Below are 21,833 nucleotides of genomic sequence, written 5' to 3'. Positions count from 1 at the left end.
CTCCCACCTAAGACGGAGATAAAAAAGGAATTTCTTCTCTGCTAGTTATTCATTAGAATTTTCTTCCACAGAGACAGTAACTGTTATTTTTCCCCTATTTGTTAATGCCACTGAATATATTTAAGGCTGAATTTTTTTACACTTATATGATCTTATTCTTATAGACGCACAGCCAAATACATGGTGCTACATTTGGTAACTCAGCAACACTGAGTTAAGGAAGGGTAAATATATCAATGTTCTGGCTGCTTGACTGCTGCCCAGTGATCTCTGCTGTAAACCAGGAGACATGGCTGGCAAGCTGGAGGACAGGGGCGAGCTGAGTTGCAACTAATTCCGTTACTGGATAATCTGACAATAAATCCTGACACTGTAAGTTCATGGAGTGAGACAAGAACCATGCGCAAAGCAGAGATTTAACAGCTTCAGAGAAAGGGAAAAATATCAAACAGAAAAATTAATACAGTCTAGCATTATTCAATTATACAAACTTTCCAGAATCTGAGTACTTAACTGAAGAGTCTATATACCCATAATTCCTACTCATCAGTATGCATCTCTCAGTTGATCCTCTCAAATAACCTGAACTTAGACAATCAATAACCCTACAATTCCATGGCAACTACCAAATGAATAGGTTAATGAGGACATGTACATAATAGGGCAATAGACGTAGATCTTTTATAAGATGTGCATTTATAATATTCTTTCAACCAGCACAATTCCACAAACAAAAAGCAAGTCTGACCTGGCAACAGTTGTGCAAGTATATACAATAATGAAAAATATTGCGAAACATACAGAAAATGATTTCGGATTGCTAAAAGGACAAGCAATACAAAAGTAATCAGAACACAATTTGCAAACAATTAAAAATATCTCTGAACCAGGTCAAAAAGCTGTAATTGCTGCAAGTGGTAATAATGTAATTATTTTCAATTAAACAAAAGGGTTAAATATCTCCATTTTTATGAATCGAGTCGTTTTTGATCATGATTATGACATAATATTGTCGAACCGAATAACAGCAATAGCTGGAGCATTCACAACTAGCCATGCACTCAATAGTAGTTGGAGGCTGTGCCAAGTAGTACAATCATTTGTCCACTCATCACTCAAACTACAAACACAAGTTAGTATTAGATAATAAAGGCTGATTTATTTTCAGTAATCAAACGTCAACTAGGACTCAAATCTTTCAGCAATTTTCTTTTGATTCCTATTTCTTTTAGCATGGATATCACCAGGCAAATAAATAGCAAGTTGTTCACTAGCTATCAAAATCTACTATAGTAGCTAGCATACTAATTGCAAAAAAGGAATAAATGTACAGTCATTACTGTACAGAAAACAGCCTTTTGGACCACCCAATCCATATAATGTAATCTTTGCTTTCCCCACCATAGTTTTACAAGTGGAAAATGAGCTAAAAAGGCAGAAATCTAAGGTTTGAGTTTTGTTCTGTTCCAAGTTAGCAGACAGCGCTTTTCTTTGGCTCAATGCCCCTGGGCAACTAAAAAAAACTCAACCTGTCTCTGATACTTGACAGCCAGCTATTTACCTTACTGAAAGACCGTGTAACACTTGAGAATCAGATCAAGCTCAACTAAGAAGCACCTGTGATAGAATATCATGCAAATACTTACTATTATGTAAAAATACAAGCAATCACTTGATTGAGATAACTGAAAGGCAGCCAGTGCCTCCAGAAGCCAACAACTACAGAACATAAACAACTTCATTATTTTCATGAACGAACATATTACAGAGTGGCTTCAAAGCTGTAAATAAAATCTTAGAGCTTGTAAGAGTTATAATCTTGTGTTTTACATGTTACGGAAATCATTTGTTACTTTAGTATTCGTATTGTTATGCATATTAAATATCATTCTTCATTTACCATTATGAATTATACTGAAAATGTAATTCCTTAGCAGGACACAGCCTACATAGTTAATGGTCACCTACAAAAGCACAGGGTTTTTTCTAAACATGAAGTACACCAAATATAAATTTTAAATAGTTCAATAGAATCACCGGCCTACAAGACAGAAAGAGGTCATTTGGCCCATTGGCTCTGCTGAAAAGCATTTGGCAATTTCCTTTCAATCGGTATTCTTTTAGCATGGACATCACCAGGAAAATAAATAGCAAGGAGTTAATCAGCAACCAAATCCACCATAACCAACAAGCACAGTACTTGTAAAAAGGGAATAAAGGCACTGTCATTAGAGCACAGATCCATACCTCTACTCCATCCCCATAACTGTGCATGGTGTTTTTACCATGGTAAGCCCAACCAACCTGCACATCCCTGGACATTACAGGGCAATTTTTGCACAGCCAATTCACTAACCTGCACATCCTTGGACTGTGGGAGGAAACCTAAGGACCCACACAAGGAGAATGTGCAACCTCCACAAAGATAGTTGCCCAAGGCTGAATTGCACCCAGGTTGCTGCTGCTGTGAAGAAGCAGTGCTCACCAGTGCGCCATTGTGTCACACTTTCATTTCTTGGTGAAACTGAAGCCAGTACAATCAATCACATCCCTAAAGTATTGATAAGGCATACATAAAACAAGACAGAATGAGACAAACAACTGGCTAAGAAACAAAACGGAATTCAACCAAAGGTTAGCATGTCTGCTAGCATTTGTGGGGTGAGAGATACATTTCAGGTTTATAACACTTTGTCTGAACTTTTTATTCTCTATATTTGCTGCCAGGCACGTTGCCTACTTCCAGAATATTCTGTTTATATTTCAGATTTACAATATTCAAAGTAATTTCCTGCTGTACCCCATAATTAGTTACCCTCAACTGAGTAATATTGTTCTGCATTTTAATCTCAATTGTCAATAATTACTATTCAATTGTTGTGGAGATGCCTGTGTTGGACTGGGGTGGACAAAGTCAAAAATCACATGATACCAGGTTATAGTTCAACAGGTTTATTTGAAAATGCAAGTGTAGTGCGAGTTGCAGATACATTTTAATTTGCTCAAAAAACAAACCTGACTCCCAGTTTAAAACATAGACATAATTTAAGCAAGACCTCACACCTAAAATGCATTGTCTGACCTGAGATGTCACTTCTTGTATACATTGATAAAGCCTTTAACTATCTTGAGACAATAACTTGAGAGGAATCTGGACTTTGCAATTTAATTAGTAGTCTCCTTCCTAACTGATTAAAGATCCAGCAAGAGGCAGCCAGTTTTAGTGTTGTCACCTTTCTGCTTAAGAATTCTGTGTTTATACCATTTCTCTCACACTCTACCTGAGGAGGGAGTTCAGCTGCGAAACATTGCGTTTTCAAATAAACCTTTTGGACAATAACCTAATGTTACATAATATTTGGCCTTACTCAACTGTAGTAATTTCTCTACCTTTCGTTCTCACCACATTTTTCCTCAATTATTTCCATCTCACTTCATTTTTTTCCTCTCCTGTACTCAAAATAATAACTCATACCACGAAAATATCCTTCAAACAATGCCAACGTACAGACACCCCAACTGTCTGACCATTGTTCATCCCAACGAGTGTCAGGAACTGATTTGGTTACAAGGTCAGAATAGAAGATTTTTTTCATCTTCATTCACAATCTCATCTTTTCTGGAAGGGCAATTATCAATTAGGGTTGGTACTCCTGATGATTAATACCCTGGCGTCAGGGTACTAAAGGCACTCGAAATACTTCGACAATGCCCTGCTTGTGTCTCTCACATGTTGATCACTTAATCAACATTTTTTCTCCCCCGGCACTTCAACCACCTCCATCCCCACCCCACTATTGCAGAAAAACTGTCCCCTCCACATTTCACTTCAGCTCTGATGAGGAGTCATCGGGACTCAAAATGTTAGCTTACTTTCTCTCCATGGATGCTGCCTGACCTAATGTGATCTCCAGTATTTTTTGTTTTCAGTTTTAACTCAGCACAGGCGTGGTATCAGATCTACATCCTATTACGCTTAGTAAGTCATTAACAATTATGGTGACCTTAAATTTCTACAATGCTCTCCCAATACAGTACACTTCTGTAACAAATATCTCATCTGTGACAAATCTAAGTGACTGACTGGCAGAACTCACAAAGGCAGAAAGATCAGAAGCACACCAAATATTTACTCATTGAGGGGTCGGGGAGCCCAAACTAGATGTAATCCCTATTTAAATTGAAGAACACATCCACTACAGTGCATCAATATGGTTGCTGCTCTCTGACTTTGGTGCATATGCACCAAATTCATTTTTTGCCAAAATTCTGATCCAGAAATTCAAGCCCTACTACTCCTCACTCCCAATTGTCCTTTCATTCCATCAGCGAGACTTGGGCAGCTCTTTCGCGAATGACATGGCATACTAAACTTTTTATAACCACACGTAACCTTAAAGTTATAAATAAGTGTGTAAATTATGAAGATCTAACTGAAATAATTACACACAACCAATACGAGTTGAAATTTGGTGGATTCGTAATTTTTGGTGGTAATTATGACTTAGGAAAATAAATTGTCACCAAGTTTATTTATGTCAGATTGTGCATAAACAAAGGGGAAAGTGCATGCTGGTCGTTAAAATTCTGCGTGTGTATTTTTCGTCTGCGGTGTAATGGTGGTGTTGACCTTTATAACACAGTCAGCTACCAGAGCAGTAAAAGGAATCTTTGGGCAGATATCATGCATAAGGCACGTTCATAACGCATTCCTCATGCCGCACCTTTATTCACATTTACACCAATTGAAATAATAGTCTGTATAACAAGTGACAGAAACAAGGTTATATACTGCAAACTAAAAAACGTTTGCCGTTATTATGGCTTGTCAAGCACCCGATTCCCTAGCGGACACAGTGTACAATGTTTCAGCAGATTGATTTTTAAAAAAAAACAAGAAGTCTCGAAACATTACATCCAGGATTCAAATCAAAAATCGTTTGCTGGATTAGATTTAGGGGAGTGACAGGAGAGGAAATAAAAATAAATGCTTCAAATTGGTCGGATTTCACATTCTGCAAAAATCTCGATGCAAGGATTAAATGTAAAATAAAAACAAAGATGTCGGTGCAGACACGGCAGTAAACCCTGAACTTCTGATGACCGGGCGCGGCTTTAACACGGCTGCTCGTTGGACGTGACCCCGACCTATTAGGGAGGGGTATGGTTGTGGAAGAGGAGAGCCTGGGGCAGTCAAGAACAGCCCTATTCCCCGGGTAAAAGAGATCGGGGGGGTGGAATCGTGAGGGTAACCCAGGCACCCTCGGGGAGAGGGGCAGTCTTCGGGATGCCAGATTTCCCCTGGGGCGGGGCGGGGCGGGGCGGGGGGGTGGGGCGGGGCGGGGGGGCGGGGGGGCGGGGCGGGGCGGGGCGGGGCGGGGCGGGGGCAGAGATTCGGGGGCGGGGGGAGAGAGACGAGGGGGGGGGCGGGGGGAGAGACGGGGGGGGGCGGGGGGAGAGACGGGGGGGGGCGGGGGGAGAGACGGGGGGGGGCGGGGGGAGAGACGGGGGGGGGCGGGGGGAGAGACGGGGGGGGGCGGGGGGAGAGACGGGGGGGGGCGGGGGGAGAGACGGGGGGGGGCGGGGGGAGAGACGGGGGGGGGGGGGCGGGGGGAGAGACGGGGGGGGGGGGGCGGGGGGGGGGGCGAGGGGGGGGGGGGGCGAGGGGGGGGGGGCGAGGGGGGGGGGGCGAGGGGGGGGGGCGAGGGGGGGGGGGCGGGGGGAGAGAGACGAGCGAGAGGGGGGGGCGGGGGGAGAGAGACGAGCGAGAGGGGGGGGCGGGGGGAGAGAGACGAGGAGATCCCGGCTGCTTGGAGGACCGGAGTAAAGAGATCTTGGGAATCAGGAGAAGGGGGGGGAAAAAGACACCTTAAGGGTTGGAGAAGAGATCCTGATGATCGGGGTCGGGGGAGAGAGCAGGCGACTGGGAAGACATCCTGATGGGTGGAAGAAAAAGATAATGAGCATCGAGGAGGGAGGGTGACGGAGGAAGAGATCCTGGGGGTCGGGGTCGGAGTACAGATCCTGGGAATCGGTGGGAAGAGGAGAGGTGGAGGAAAAGAAGAGAGAGATCCCAAGGTAGCGCAGAGTCGCGCGGACAATCAGAGGCAGACCGTCCCCGTCAACCCGGGCTTTCATTCAAAAGTTAGCACGTTTCAATAAGACAGGAAAATAAACTGATTTTTTTTGTTCCTGAGAGCGACGCGGGGTGAAGGAGGAGGAGACAGGAAGCTGCTCCCCGCCCCGGCCCTGGCCCCGGCCTTCTCTGTCTGACCCGACAGTGCGACTAGGGCCCGGCCCAGGGCCACGGTGTCTGCTCTGGTTTGGTCCCAAGCAGCCTGTCTCCAGCCCCGGCCATGCCTGGCTCACCCTCCGCCACCTCCTTCAACCCTTCGGGGGCGGAGTGGGGGGAACGCACACAAACAGCAAAAAAGCCAGACACATCAATCTGAAAAAAAAACACTTAAAACATAAACAGCCGACCCAATATCTCCCCACCCAACTACCTTCCAGAATTATTCAAATCACAAATTACAACTTATCTCTTTTAACCTACTGAGCACATTAATGAAAAGGTTAAACTGTTTAAATTCCTCTCATCATCACCAACATGGCCGCCCGTTCGGTTCTTATTTGAAATAAGAAGCCCTGAGTGTCTTTGTCAGCTTCACCTCTGTCACCCTCAGCCGAACCGAACCAAGCCCCAAGCAGCAGCCCGAGCCGCGGCGGCCGCTCTCTCTCTCTCTCACTCACTCACACACACACACACTCTCTCTCTCTCTCTCTCTCACTCACTCACTCACTCTCACCCCCAGCACTTACGCGAATAAGGCAGGCGCTTCGGCTGCTCCTGCTTTCTCCTGGGCATTTTCCTTCTTTCCCAACTCCTCTCTTTTTAAACCATTTTCTCTTCACATTCTCCTTTTCTTATGCTTTTATACGTGTTTTGCAGCTGCAAATGCACATGCGCCAGCAACAGATAAATATATATTTTAAAAGTGTGTGTTTGAGACATGTAATGTATGTACAGTACTCTAAGTGTCAGGCGCTGGAGGGGTACTGTGCTGCACACAGGATGCACCTGGCCGGCCAGTCGTGGCCCCGGTGAGTGAGTGTCTGTCGGTCGATGTGTGCCTGTATGTGAGAGAGGGAGGTTGGTGGTGTGAGACTCTGCGGCTCCAACCCTAACACTAATCTCGAGATCAAAGGGCAAGTGCAGGAACGGCAAGTAAAGGTGCCGCTCGGCTCGCAGGGATACATTCGAGACGAGCACTACCTCCCGACCCCTCCAAATTGCAGACTCGTGCAAAATAAAAAATACCTTGTTAATTGTTTGCGTATTGCGATAAATGTATTCTCTTTTACTTGACGGGGTAAGGGCTAATATTTTTGTTACGTATTTTTAGTCCGAAAAAAAACTAAACTTTGTCGAGTTTCAACCATCTGCAACGAACCTTGCATATTCTGATTTCAAAAATTCTTTTGGAGGTGTATTTACAACCTGTTTCACCGTTCTAAATGAAAGACTGTAACATTTTGTCGAGGATTCTAAAGTATCATTGAGTTAAAAAAACTTCAGAATACATAAAGAACTCGTATTTTAAGAGATTACAAAAGTTTGTCGTGAGCGATTCTGAGAGATTAGAGATTTGGAAGAGTTTTCTTCGGCGACATTAAGTTTCAAGAAATATGACTCAAGTGTTTCCACTTAAATTGAAAACAAGTTGATACATAAGCCTTACAATCATTTCATCGCTCAGAACAATTTAACATTAAACTGTCTAATCCTATTTTTCCTCTGTGAAATAACTTCGTTCACAATAATCTTTTAATAAGTACCATGTTATTTGTTTACATCTAACTGTTCGTTTCATATGGATATACTAGGCAAATAAATGATAAAGTTCCGCTGAGCCTAACCATACTATGCACTTACTAAATAAAATTGAACTGATTAAATGATTAAACGGTTTTCTTTTTCCGGTTTTCTTTCAAAGCATCCATAAATTCATCAGCATATGAGAAATGTTTAAAATACGTGCAATTTATATATCATTCACTAGAAACAATGGAAGTTTCTCATTCCATACGTACTGCCTTATATGTTGAATATTTTCTGTTTTGATCTTAGATTTGCAGTATGGGTAATATTTTGCTTTTAAAATAGATAACATGATTTTTGAGTAAAAAGCAAAGACTTTTCCAGCATTGTTTCAGATTTGCAAAATCTGCAGTAGTTTGTTTTTATTTGAAGATTTAGTTCGCTGCTACTTCTCATTCCCACCTTGAACAGGTTATGCTGCTCTCTCCAATGAGATTTCCATTTTAATCTTTTGGCTTGTTCTTCCTCATTACTTTCTATCTCCTTCTTAGTGTTTGATAAAGTGTTTGCCAAAATCTGTTGTCACCACTACACCATCTTCCTCAGTGAGTGTCTCCAGCTCCACCTTACCCAGTTCTTGAGTTATTATTGAACTTGAATCATTGATTCTGTTTTTCTCCCGACAGAAGGTGCCAGACCTGCTGAATATCTCCAGATTTTTGGGTGCTTGACCAGTTAACTGTTTTGATGGTGTCATTTGGGTGAGAGATCAGGAGTTATAGAAAGGCAAAGGAATTTGGATCAACATAAATCATTTAGACTTAAGTATACAGATACAAAAAGTGATCAGACAGTCAAAATAACTTTGTCCATTGTTGCAAGGGATTTGAATGCAAATATTCGCTTGCCTCTCTATCTTCCCTTATTATTCAGAAACTGATACATTGCAAATTAGTCAGTAGAGGTTCAGGACTTCTAAGGTTGTACTTGACATTTTACTATGTTAAAGACTGAATATAATTGTGCTAGGTATGACTCCTACCAGTGGAGAATGGGGAGGTGATGGCCTAGTGGTATTATCGCTGGACTGTTAATCCAGAGACCCAGATAATGCTCTGGGGACCTGGGTTTGAATCCTGCCATGGCAGGTGGTGGAATTTGAATTCAATAAAATATCTGGAGTTAAGAATCTGATGATGATCGTGAATCCATTGTCGATTGTCAGAACAAACGATTTGGTTCACTAATGTCCTTTAAGGAATGAAACTGCCATCCTTACCTGGCCTGGTCTACGTGTGACTCCAGACCCACAGGAATGTGGTTGACTCTTAATTGCCCTCTGGGCAATTTTGGATGGGCAATTAATGCTGCATAGCCAGCGAAGCCCTCATTCCATGAATGAAAAAAAAAGGAATTTTCCCTCTGATCCCCATTGACTCCAGTTTTGCTAGGCTTTTGCTAGACTCAGCTAAATATGGTCTTGGTAACAAGAGCAGTCACTCTCATATCTGGAGTTCAGTCTTTTTTGTCTACTTTTGAAATGAGACTGCCAAAGTGCAAGAGCTGAGAGACCTTGGCACAATAAATACTGAGCATCAGAGAGCAAGTTTTTACTAAGTTAGTGCTGCTAAAGTTACTAAGCTATATGACATCTTGATCACTTTATTATTTATTGAAAGTATACTGATGGGGCAGTAATGGGCCATATTGAATTTATCCTGCTTTTTATGCACAAATCATACCTTGGTGATTTCCACATTACCTAGTAGGTACCAGTATTGTAGCTGTACTGGAGCAACTTGGCTAAGGGACATGGCATGTTCTGAAGCAGATGTCTTTGGTACGATTGTCTGAATATTGCCGGGGTCCACAGCCTTCACATTATCCAGTGCCTACTACCATTATATGATAGCATATGGAGTGAATTGAATTGGATGAGGATTGGTAGCTCTTATGCTCGGCTTCTTTGGAGGCAGCTGAGATGGGCCATCTATTTGACTCTCCTGGCTGAAAATTGTTGTGAATGCCTCAGCTTTGTCTTTTGCACTGATGTGCTGAGCTCCTCCATCATTAAGGATTGTAATATTTGTGGAGCTGCCTTTTTCAGATAGTTGCTTAATTGTTCATCATCATTCCCAATTGGATGTTACAAATTTTAATGATATAGATTTAATGTCGGTCTACTGAAAAGCTCCTAAGGAATATGCTGAGATGACTCAGTTTAACACTGACTGTGTTTTCAGCGCACGGGATTTGGAATTGAAACCATGCTATTCTGCTTCAGAAAAACCAGAATACAGCTCAGTGTCTTCTGCTCCATCAATCTTTGAATTCACTAGTGGAATGTGGATGATTCTGGCTGGACCAACTTTTATTGCCCATCCTTCGTTGCCCTTGAATATACTTAATGACGCAGCCTCTACAGCTTTCTGTGGTAAAACAATTCTGCAGGTTCACTATCCTCGGAAGAAATTCTTCTTCTGTTTCATAAAGATGATGCATTATTCTAAGAATATGCCGTCTAGTCCTATATTCTTCCACAAGGAGAAATGACCTTTCCACATCTACCCTGTCAAGCCCTGTAAGAATCTTTTATGTAGCAGTAAGCTTATTGACTTTTAGCAGAATGGACAATGAGTTAAGACCCGGTGTACATAACCTTTCCTCATAAGAAAATCCCTGTATTACCCGGAATCAGCCTAGTGAACCTTCTCTGGACTGCCTCCACTGCCAGTAAGCCTTTTCTGCGATAACGGGACTAAAATTGTTCACAATCTTCCATGGATGGTCTGGCTAGATAGTATAATACGGTCTGTATAGTTATAGTGAGCCGTCCCCAATTTTATACTCCATACTCTTTGAAATAAAGGCCAACATTTCATTTGTCTTCCTTATTTACCTGAACTAAGATGCTAGCTTTTTTTGTGACTTATGTATGATAACCCCCAAATTCTCTTGTGCTGCCATCTGTAATCTTTCTCCATTTATATAATAGTCAGTCTCTGAAATCTTCCTGCTGAAGTGCATAACCTCATATTTTCTTACATTATATTCCACCTGTCAAGGTGTGCTCAATTAACTTCTCCTTCTTAACTTCCCACCTATTTTTCTGTCATCCTCAAACTTAGCTATAGTACATTCGCTTTCCTCTTCAAAGACATTAATATACACTGTAAGAATTATTTCCTTGTACTTTAGCAAGATGGTCTTTCATTGAGACATAAAACACATGAGGCTGCAGAATTGGCTTTAACAATAGAACAGAAGTATATTCCACAAAATAAGCAAAAACAAAACAATATAAACCAAGCTATTCATAACAGTTTAAAAAACTTTGCAACACACAGCAAATCAAAATCCCACATATCCCAAGAGCATAATTTTACTATTACTTAACACTCTAGGGAAATTTTCCTTTTCCATCAAACCTGTATGTTTGACTTAACTGCTTCTTCTCAGTTCCAGTCCCATGTACTGTTAGGCCTTTTCCCTTGACCACTCACACATCTTAGACTTCCTCAGATTTGAGTAACCAATGCAGTTTCCTAACCAGACTCTCCTACTCTGGAGTTTCCATAATCTAAGCTCTTTCACTCAGGTAACTTGTTTCAATAAGCGTTCTGAACAAGCTCCTTTTTCTATGAGAACCTATACTTCCATAAAACTTCAGTCAGGTCTCCTTCAAATTGGACAAACTTCCAAGCTAATGTTTTTTTTCTCTTCTGTCATAAAACTTTGTGTTATTAACAAACTTTTGTCAACAACTCAAGATGCCTTCAGTCATCTGTTGTGTCACACAAGGATTTAAAAATCACAGTTCTGGAAATATTGACTGAGTTAATTATTAAACCCCTTCACAAAAAGAACACCTATAAGCAACTAGTGTAAAATCTAAACACTAAAAATATAATTTATATACATATATATATATATACATATATATGTCACACATCTTTCATTGTGACATAGTGGTCTGACCTGTAATTTGTAAGCTTTACAATGGACATCCAGTACAACGAATATGTTCATTTATGAATATTACTGGATTTTTCCCCCTTCATTGAACTCCATCTGCCACAGTTCTGCCAATTTTCAATCAAAGTTTATTTATAATGTGTTACTCCTATTTGTACTACTTACCGCCATGGGCTTTTCAATTTTCAACAGGTGAGACAGGAAAAGCTGGAAGCGTGTGGTCTGCTTACTTCTACTCCTGCCATTTCTAAATGCTGCATGAAGCACATTACAGCCAATTAATGGCCACCTAACAGGACGTGTACCAAGTAGGTGAGGGAAAAGTGAGCTATGCGCCAAATCGAGGGTCTGGGGAAGCATCTTTGGCAGGTGGGTGAGCCCAAGTAGATCACATGCATCCATTTAAAGGCACCCTATCATAGGTTGATGCAACTGCACAAGAATTCATCACTTGGATAAAGAAAATACAAAGAAAACTATTACATCCATTGAACCACTGGAGCAGCAATAAATAAAAGCACCTTTTTTTATTGGTTTTATAACACTAGCAGTGTCTCATTCAGGACTGTTACTAGAAAGGAAACAGTGTCTGAGCACACCTGTCCCATTCCCTTTTTGAATAAATTGCATTCAGAAAATGGCTCATATCCTCCCTTATAACTATTTATCTCTCCACAGAAAACTCAATGAGATAATTGTCAACCAGTCTATCGTCCTCAGCTGCAAATTGGAATGGAAGAAGTCCAAATGGAGGGGTCCATACCAAAGCTGACCTTCTTGTGAGTCCTTCTGAGTGAATGGGGCACAGTTTGAGGGTGGTTCACATGCTGCAAAACACAGTCCACGATTGAGGAAAAGCAGAGACCTTGCCACCAGATCAAACCAGTGAATGGGGATTGGAAAGGAGGCCAGGAACCATTGGATTATCTGTGGATCTGGTTACAATGCTATAAGATGTTAATTACCCACTTACAATCTCCCTGAGTGTACAACTATTTCAGTCATGGACTTGTAAGGGAGTGTGTGAAGTGTGTCAGTGTGGGGTTCCCTAGTGCCTAAATAAAATGCATAAGGTGGCAGGAAGCAGATATGCTACCTTATGTAGCACCAGGGTATTATATGTGGGTATATGAAATGCAAGACCTGACATTTTAAAAGGATCATTGAGAAGTGTAGGCTACAAGCAACAGATACGCTGAGCATACAATTGAAAGCATTACTGGTCCTCAAAGATTCATTACAATGTACTTCATTCAAATTTGTAGGAAAAGATGGTACAGGATGCCACAAACAGGTAGTCAGGACGAAGAATACCTAACCTTACCATTTTGACTTTGAATGAAGAGGAAGTGGTTGAGTGGCATGGTGGGTCGGTGGTTAGCATTGCTGCCTCAAAATGCTAGGGACCTGGTTTGTTTCCACCCTCTGGCTACTGTGTGGAGTTTACACATTCTCCCAGTGTCTGCATGGGTTTCATTCAGGTGCTCCGGTTTCTACCCACAGTCCAAAGAAGTGCATGCTAGGTGGATTGGCCATGCTAAGTTGCCCACAGTATTCAAGGATGTGTAGATTAGATGGGTTATAGGGGAAAGTGTCTGGGTGGGATGCTCTGAGGGTTAGTGTGGACTTGTTGGGCTGAAGGCCCTGTTTCCACACTGGAGGGATTCTATGAAAATTCTGAGTTGACATCAAACCAATGATATAGGAGTGCTGACATTCCATGAGCCCATAGTTCTCTACTGGAAAGGCTGTGCTGATGGGGAGCTGAGGGAAATTGGACTAGAAATAAAGGTGGAACATTTATGGGCTTGACTTCACAATCTTAGAATGGGTGCAGGGACATCAAGAATAGATGAGTACAGCCAACCTGGTCCCACTGAGTGAATTATATATTAGTTGTTAGATTTTCACATACACTCTCTGGCATCCAAAGTCCCCTATGGACCAACTCCACAGCAGCCTGGCATGGCTCACTCTTCTCATCATCAGAATCATCCTCAGACTGCTGGTCAGAGGATGTAGCTCACTCAATTACATCATCCTCTGCCAGATAGCACACCATAAGCTTGAGGAATAGACAAGCTGGACAATATCGCATTTGCCTAACCTAAACATCTAAATTGTATTCTGAGCAGGTGAAATGATGGTGCAGTGGTGGTGCCATTGGGTGAGTCTTCCAATGACCCAATCACAAGTTAAAATTTGATTATGGTAGTATGTTGAAATTAATTTCAATTAGTAAAATCTGGAATTAAAAACTAGCTTTGGTGTTGGTGACTGTAAAATTAATATTGATTGTCATAAAAATCTTTCTGGTACACTGATATCTTTTGGAGAAGGAAACTAGCCATCTTTGTGAAGTTTAGTGACACCAGATCCACATTGGTTGACTTTTAACTGTCCGCTGAAGGGGCCTTCCAAACTACACAGTTCAAGGCCAGTTAAGCTGAGGTGACAATTGATGACCTTGCTAGTGATGCCCTCATCCCATGAAGAATAAATTTAAAAATTTGATCTACTTCATTATGGACCTGGTGAATGTGTAGCTATCATACCATATCCTATTGATATACAGGTGACTCCTGGACATCATAAACCATCTTGAGCAGATATCTCTTGTGTCCTAGAAGTTGCCATCCAGTCCCCGTTGGACTTTTATTTGAGTGCCAAATGAGTTGGATTCAAGAATGAAGACCAGTTCCAACTGCTGCAGTTAAATGGTCTGTCAAAACTCCTTTTGTAAGTAAGGCAATACATGTACAAGGACTCACTGGGTGGCAAGTGTGACAAATTTATTTTCCCAGAAGCTTTTGAGGATGCTGGGCAGCACCTTGGCATAGTGGCCTCATAGCACTGAGGCTCAATTCCAGCCTCGGGTAACTGTCTGTGTGGAGTTTGCACACTCTCCCTTCATGGGCTTCCACCGAATGCTCCAGTTTCTTCCCACAGTCCAAACATGTGCTGGTTAGGCGTACTGGCCATAATAAATGTGGGCTTTTGGGGATAGGGTGGGTCTGGATTGGCTGTTCTTTGGAGGATTGGTGCAGAGTTGATATGCTGAATGGGCTCTTCTGCATAATGGTGATTCTATATCCATTTGTGCACTTTCTACTAGACAGCAATTAAGACAAAGACTTAACAGCAGGTCATTGTACTTTTGTTTTGGGAAATCGTGCACAGTACTTGGACAAAAAGCCTATTATTTAACAAACCCATTTTCAGACTATAAACTTAAAGAAAATATTAGATGTAAAGTATTAAATGTTAATACATTGAAAATTTAAAACAATAATTAAAGTGGACATAAAGCCTTAGATTTTCTGATCAGCATTATTGTACAGGAGTTTCGACTGCAGTCACAATGTTGATTGAATATCCAGACAGCTGGATATTAACCAACACAGCACTAATTCATGGTGAATTCTGCACTTAAGAATGTTCACATTGAAAAATGGGATGGCAACTGGACAGCATAAATAATATTAGGAATTTATTTTCCTGAATGCTCTCCAGTCTATGTTGAAAGTATGTGTGAGTGTTCCTTGAGTTGGACAGATAACGAAGACTACCTCCAACCACCAGTTGATTACCTTGTCAAAATTTGCATATAAATAAGTGATAAAAGGACAAGGAATCTGTGGGTGACTGGTGCTTGTAGAATTTCAAAACAGCAAAGGATCATAATTTTTTGGAAAGTGGGAAATGCAGAAAATTGATGTAGCAAAATCATGTGAAAGATGCAAAATAGAAACTTTTCTCATTAGGTCTCAGAATCAACGTTGTAGTGAAACAAAATTGCATTTAGATAAAAATTCGATGTTTAAACAGGATACTCGGTGTATTTCAAACAGCTAGGTTTGCAAGAAAATCAATTGTCTCATGAAGAACCAAAATAATTTTCGCCATAATGTCACAATTATGATGGCAGCGCACAATGTTAATTCATACCTGCTGAAGTTTATAAATATACAGTCTTGTGCTACTTTTGAGAGGAAGTAAAACTGACCAAACTCCACATTAAATAAAATCACATGGTTCTGAAAATGTATGATATTAGACTTGAAATATAAACTCTGTTTCTCTCCCCATAGATGCTGTCAGACCGCTAAGTATTTGCAGCAGTTTGTTTTTATTTCAGATTTCCAGCAGCTAGGGCCAATTTCCATTCATTAAAATGACAAGACTTGTGGATTAGTAATTTATCTCAACTGTGTGCATCCAGTTGACTAAATAGTGAAAGTGTAATGTAGAATAATGCCAACATCATGGGTTCAATCCATGTTCTGACTGAAGGTCATTTTTTGTGGTCTACCTCCTTGCCTTGATCCAGAGTAACATTAAGGCCGTGATTAGCAACCCTCAGACAATGTGGTTGCTGTATGAGGGGAGAGATATTAATACAATCTTTTACATTGTCAAGTTGATAACTCCTTTCTGCTAACTTGGAGGTCAATTGGCTGGATGGCTGGTTTCCAGTGCAGAATGATGCCAATAGCCTGAGTTCAATTCCAGCACCAGCTGAAGTTACTATGAAGGACTTTCATTCTCAACTTTTCCTCTTGCCTTAGGCATGGTAGCCCTCAGGTTAAACCACCACCCTAATGGGCGAACAGCCCTATGGTTCAGTAGGCTATGATGACTTTACCTTACTTTTCTGCTAACTTTGCTAGCATTCATCAACTAACTAACATAATTTTTCAAATAAAATGGAAATTAACAGAATATTGAGCCAATTATAATTCTTTGTGTATTATTGGGAAGCGTTCAGATGAGAAAACACTAAGACCATAAGACTATTACAAAGGAACAGGTGTAGGCCATTTAGCACCTCAAGCCAGTTCCACCATTCAATAGGATCACAGCTCAATCCTGATATCCACTTTCCTGACCCCTCCCCATAAATCTTGATTCCCATACTGTTTAAAAATCTTTCTCAGCCTTAAATACACACAAGGACTCTGCCCCTACAGCTCTCTGTGGCAAGGAGTTCCAATGACTCAGCTCTCCAACCAAAGAAATTCTTCCTATCTCGGTCTTAAATTGGTGCCCCTTTATTTTGAAATTATGCCCACTAGTCCTTCTTTAAAATTTACAGTCATAGAGTCATACAATATAGCAACAGACCCTTCGGTCCAACTCATTCATGCCAACTAAGTTTCCCAAACTAAAACTAGTCCCCCTTGCCTGTGTTTAGCCCATATCCCTCCAAACTTTTCCTATTCACATACCTGTACAAATGTGCTTTAAGCTTTCTATAGGTATGTGAGGAATAAAAGGATGACTAGGGTAGGAATAGGGCCAGTCAAAGACAGAAGTGGGAAGTTGTGTGTGGACCATGTGGAGATTGGAGAGGTGCTAAGCGAATATTTCTCATCAGTTTTCACTCAGGAAAAGGAGAATATTGTAGAAGAGAAGACTGAGATATGGGCTTTTAGACTTGAAAGGATTGAGTTTAGTAAGGAGGAGGTGTTATCAATTCTAGAAGCTGTGAAGGTAGATAAATCCCCTGGGCCGGATGGGATTTTTCCGAGGATTCTCTGGGAAGCTAGGGAGGAGATGGCAGAGCCTTTGGCCTTGAGCTTTGAGTCCTTATTGTCTACAGGTTTAGTACTAGAGGACTGGAGGATTGCAAATGTTGTGCCTTTGTTCAAGAAGGGCAGTAGATATGACCCAGGCTAATTATAGACCAGTGAGCCTTGCATCTGTTGTAGGAAAAGTTTTGGAAAGGATTATAAGAGAAAGGATTCATAATCATCTAGCAAGCAATAATTTGATTGGAGATAGTCAACATGGATTCGCCATGGGCAGGTCGAGTCTCACCACCCTCATTGAGTTTTTTGAGAAGGTGACCAAGCATGTAGATGAGGGTAGGGCAGTTGATGTGGTGTACATGGACTTCAATAAAGCCTTTGATAAGGTTCCACATGGTATGCTATGAGAGAAAATGCAGAGGCATGGGATTGAGGGAGATTTAGCAGTTTGGATTAGAAACTGGAACTCTGTAAGAAGGCAACGAGTGGTGGTTGATGGAAAATATTCAGCCTGGAGTCCGGTTACTAGTGGTGTGCTACGAGAATCTTTTGGGACCACTGCTGTTTGTCATTTTTATAAATGGCTTGGACACAGGCATAGGTGGATGGGTTAGTAAGTTTGCAGATGACACTAAAGTCTATGGAGTGGTGGACAATGTCGAAGAATGTTGCAGGTTGCAGGGAGACTTGGGTAAACTGCAGAATTGGGCTGAAAGGTGGCAAATGGAGTTCAATGCAGATAAATGTGAGGTGATTCACTTTGTGAAGAATAATAGGAAGGCAGAATACTGGGTCATATACTGGGAAAGATTCTTGGTAGTGTGGATGTGCAGAGAGATCTTGGTGTCCATGTACGTAGATTCCCTGAAAGTTACCACCCACGTTGATAGTGCTACTAAGAAGGCATACAGTGCGTTAGGTTTTATTGGTAGAAGGATTGAGTTCCGGAGCCGTGATGTCATGCTGCAACTGTACAAAATGCTAGTGTGGCCTCACTTGGAATATTGCATGCAGTTCTGGTCGCCCCATTACAGGAAGGATGTGGAAGCATTGGAAAAGGTGCAGAGGAGATTTACCAGAATGTTGCCTGATCTGGAGCGAAGGTCGTATGAGGAAAGGCTGAGGGACTTGGCTCTGTTCTCATTGGAGAGAAAAAGGCTAAGAGGGGATTTAAATGAGACATACAAGATGATCAGAGGATTAGGTAGGGTGGACGGTGAGAGTCTTTTTCCTGGGATGATGATGTCGGCCTGTACGAGGGGGCATAGCTGCAAATTGAGGGGTGAAAGATTTAAGACAGATGTCAGAGGCAGGTTCTTTACTCAGAGAGTGGTAAGGGCGTAGGATGCCCTGCCTGCCAATGTAGTTAACTCAGCCACATTAGGGGCATTTAAACAGTCCTTGGATAAGCATATAGATGATGATAGGATAGTGCAGGGGGTTGGGCTTGGATTAATTCACAGGTCGGCACAACATCGAGGGCCGAAGGGCCTGTTCTGCGCTGTATTGTTCTATGTTCTATGAACTAAATGTTGTATCTGTACCTGTATCTACCACTTTCCCTTCACATTTCATTTCACATACGTACCATTCTCCGTATGAAAAAGGTGCCTCTCAGGCCTTAAATTTTTCTCCTCTCACCTTAAACCTGTACCATCTAGTTTTGGACTCCCTCACCTTTGCTATTCACCTTACCTCTGCTCCTCATGATTTATTAACTTTTATAAGTTCACCTCTCAACCTCCTTATGCTCCAGTGAAAACAGTCCCAGCCTATCCTTGTAATTTAAACCCTCCAGTCCTGGCAACATCCTGATAAATCTTTTCTGAACCCTCTCCAATTTACAAATATCCTTCCGCTAGCAGGGCAACCAGAACTGTACACAGCACTCCCAAAGTGGCCTCACCAATGTCCTTTACAACCTCAACATGATGTTCCAACTCCTACAGCCAATGGTTTGAGTAATGAAGGCAAGTGTGTTAAATGCCTTCTTATTTGCCCTGTCTACCCATGATGCAACATTCAGAGAACTATGCATCTGAACATCTCGATCTTTCTGTTCGACAACACTACCCAGGGCCCTACCATTAACTGTGTAAGTCCTCTTCTTGTTCGTTTTACCAAAATGCAATACCTTGCATTTATTCAAATTAAACTCCGTCTGCCACTTCTCAGCCTATTAGCCCAATTGATCAAGATCCCTTTGTAATCTTAGATGACCTACTTTGCTGTTGACCATGATACCAATTTCGGCGTCATCTGCAAACTTACCAACCATGCCTCCTAAATTCTCATTCAAACAGTTTATATAAATGACAAACACAAAGTGGACTTTTGTGGACACTGATACCTGCAGGACACTGCTGGTCACAGGCCTCCAGTCTGACAAACAACCCTCTACCACCACTCTCTACTATCAAGCCAATCTTGTATCTGATTGGCAAGGTATCCCTGAATCCCATGTGATTTAAGTAACCTGATTAGTCTCTCATGAGGAACCTTGTCAAAGGCTTTATGAAAGTCCATGTGGACTATGTCTATTGCTCTGCTTTCATCAATCTTCTTGGTAACGTCCTCAAAAAACATAATCAAGTTTGTGAGATATGATTTTCCATGCACAAAGCCATGCTGACTATCCCTTTTCAGTCCTTGCCTCTCCAAATGAATGTAAATCCCATCTCTAAGAATCCCCTCCAATAATTACCCACTGCCAACATCATACTCCCAGGTCTACAGTTCCCAGGCTTTTCCTTACAATCTTTCTGAAATAAAGGCACAACATTAGCCACCCTCTGGTCCTCCGGCACCTCACTCATGGCTGTAGATAAGACAAATATTTCTGCTAGGGGGCCTTGAATTTCTTCCCTAACTTTCCACAGCATCCTGGTTTACTTGATCAGGCCCTGAAGATTTATCTACCTTTATGTTTACTTTAGGACCTCCAGCACTATGTCTTCTATAATGTGGACTCTTTCCAAGACATCAATATTTGTTTCTCCAAGTTCCCTAGTCTCCACTTCTTCCTCCACTGTAAAACCTGATGTGAGATACAGATGTAAACTGTAGATTGGGTGACTGCTTTGCAGAACATCTATGTTCTGCTCACAAAAAAGACCCTGAGCTACCTATCACCTGCCACTTTAACATACCACCCTGTTCCTTGGTCAATATCTCTGTTTCTGGCTTGTTGCATTGTTCCAGCAAAGCTCAATGCAAGATGGAAGAAGAACACCTCATTTTCCGCTTGGGGGCTGTGCAGCCCTCTGTCTCAATATCAAGATCAATAATTTTGGGGCCTAAACTCTCCCGTGTTCCAGCCACCTCCACCACACACATCAGGCCTTGTTATCACATAGCCTGTCATTACACATGACTTATTGCTAGTCACTAACATCCCTATTAACAACTACTCACTCTCCTAGCTAATAAAATGTGAGGCTGGACGAACACAGCAGGCCAAGCAGCATCTCAGGAGCACAAAAGCTGACGTTTCGGGCCTAGACCCTTCATCAGAGAGGGGGATGGGGGGAGGGAACTGGAATAAATAGGGAGAGAGGGGGAGTCCGCCTCCCCCTCTCTCCCTATTTATTCCAGTTCCCTCCCCCCATCCCCCTCTCTGATGAAGGGTCTAGGCCCGAAACGTCAGCTTTTGTGCTCCTGAGATGCTGCTTGGCCTGCTGTGTTCGTCCAGCCTCACATTTTATTAGCTTGGAATCTCCAGCATCTGCAGTTCCCATTATCTCTGATACTCACTCTCCTAGCTAGATTGTTATCAACTCTTTTGTCTGTCCAATCACTCTTCTCTCTCTTCGGGCTTTATCCTATCATTTACTCCCTACCCCATCTGCCTCCCTGTTTTCTGCTTATAAATCAATGTTTATCCAGCTAAAAATCAGTTCTGAGGAATGGTTACTGGACCCGAAACATTAACTCTGATTTTATCTTCACAGATGCTGCCAGACCTGCTGAGCTTTTCCAGCAACTTCTGTTTTAGTTGATGTTGTTGATGTGAAATATTTGTTTAGTATCTCTCCCATCTCCTATGGATCCACACATAGATGACCTTGTTGATCTTTAAGGGGCCCTATTCTCTCTCTAGCTGCTATTAATGTACTTATAGAATCTCTTTGGATTATCCTTAAACTTATCTACCAAGGCTATCTCATATCCCCTTTTTGCCTCCCTGATTTCCCTCTTATATCCTCTTATTGCCCCCGTACCCCTTATACCCTTAAAGAGATTCACTTGATCCCCATTGTCTATACCTAATGTATGACTCCTTATTCTTGTCTACAGCCTCAGTATCTTCATTCATCCATTGTTTCCTATTCTTATCAGCCTTACCCTTCACTCCAACAGGAACATATTGCCTCTGATCTCTTGTTATTTCGCTTTTAAAAGCCTCCTACTTGTCAGTTGTCCATTTGTTTGCAAACATCTACTCCAATCAACTCAAAAGTTCCTGTCTCGTACCATCAAAAATTTGCTTTACTCCAATTAAGAGC

The 21,833-nt window shown here is 41.8% G+C and overlaps 1 protein-coding gene and 1 long non-coding RNA gene across 8 annotated transcripts in view; one reads left to right on the top strand and one right to left on the bottom strand.

Annotated features, from left to right (window-relative positions):
* Nucleotides 1-7,197, bottom strand: part of znf827 (zinc finger protein 827) — a 125,899-nt gene extending 118,702 nt beyond the window's left edge. For 4 of the 5 annotated variants that reach the window (XM_048534071.2, XM_048534088.2, XM_048534096.2 and 1 more), the window contains exon 1: nt 6,823-7,196. In XM_048534071.2, the coding sequence (XP_048390028.1) occupies nt 6,823-6,868 (46 nt within the window). In that variant the 5' untranslated portion in view covers nt 6,869-7,196. Of the gene's footprint in view, nt 1-6,822 lie in introns of all 5 variants that reach the window. The other variant, XR_007247909.2, reaches the window with a different exon arrangement.
* LOC125453937 (uncharacterized) lies at nt 5,995-15,013 on the top strand. 3 transcript variants are annotated; one of them, XR_009445652.1, is made up of 4 exons: nt 5,995-6,078; nt 11,990-12,109; nt 12,476-12,576; nt 14,373-15,013. It is a non-coding gene; the product is annotated as an uncharacterized LOC125453937 (long non-coding RNA). The 3 variants fall into 3 exon arrangements; XR_007247910.2 differs by lacking the exon at nt 14,373-15,013 and having other exon boundaries at nt 12,476-14,006; XR_007247911.2 differs by lacking the exons at nt 5,995-6,078; nt 14,373-15,013 and adding an exon at nt 7,253-7,373 and having other exon boundaries at nt 12,476-14,006.
* Nucleotides 15,014-21,833: the final 6,820 nt, after the last annotated feature.

This window comes from Stegostoma tigrinum, chromosome 1 (genome assembly GCF_030684315.1).
Source record: "Stegostoma tigrinum isolate sSteTig4 chromosome 1, sSteTig4.hap1, whole genome shotgun sequence".
Taxonomy (NCBI): domain Eukaryota; kingdom Metazoa; phylum Chordata; class Chondrichthyes; order Orectolobiformes; family Stegostomatidae; genus Stegostoma; species Stegostoma tigrinum.
Note: the sequence above shows the minus strand (reverse complement) of the source record. Positions and strands in the feature narration are given on the sequence as shown.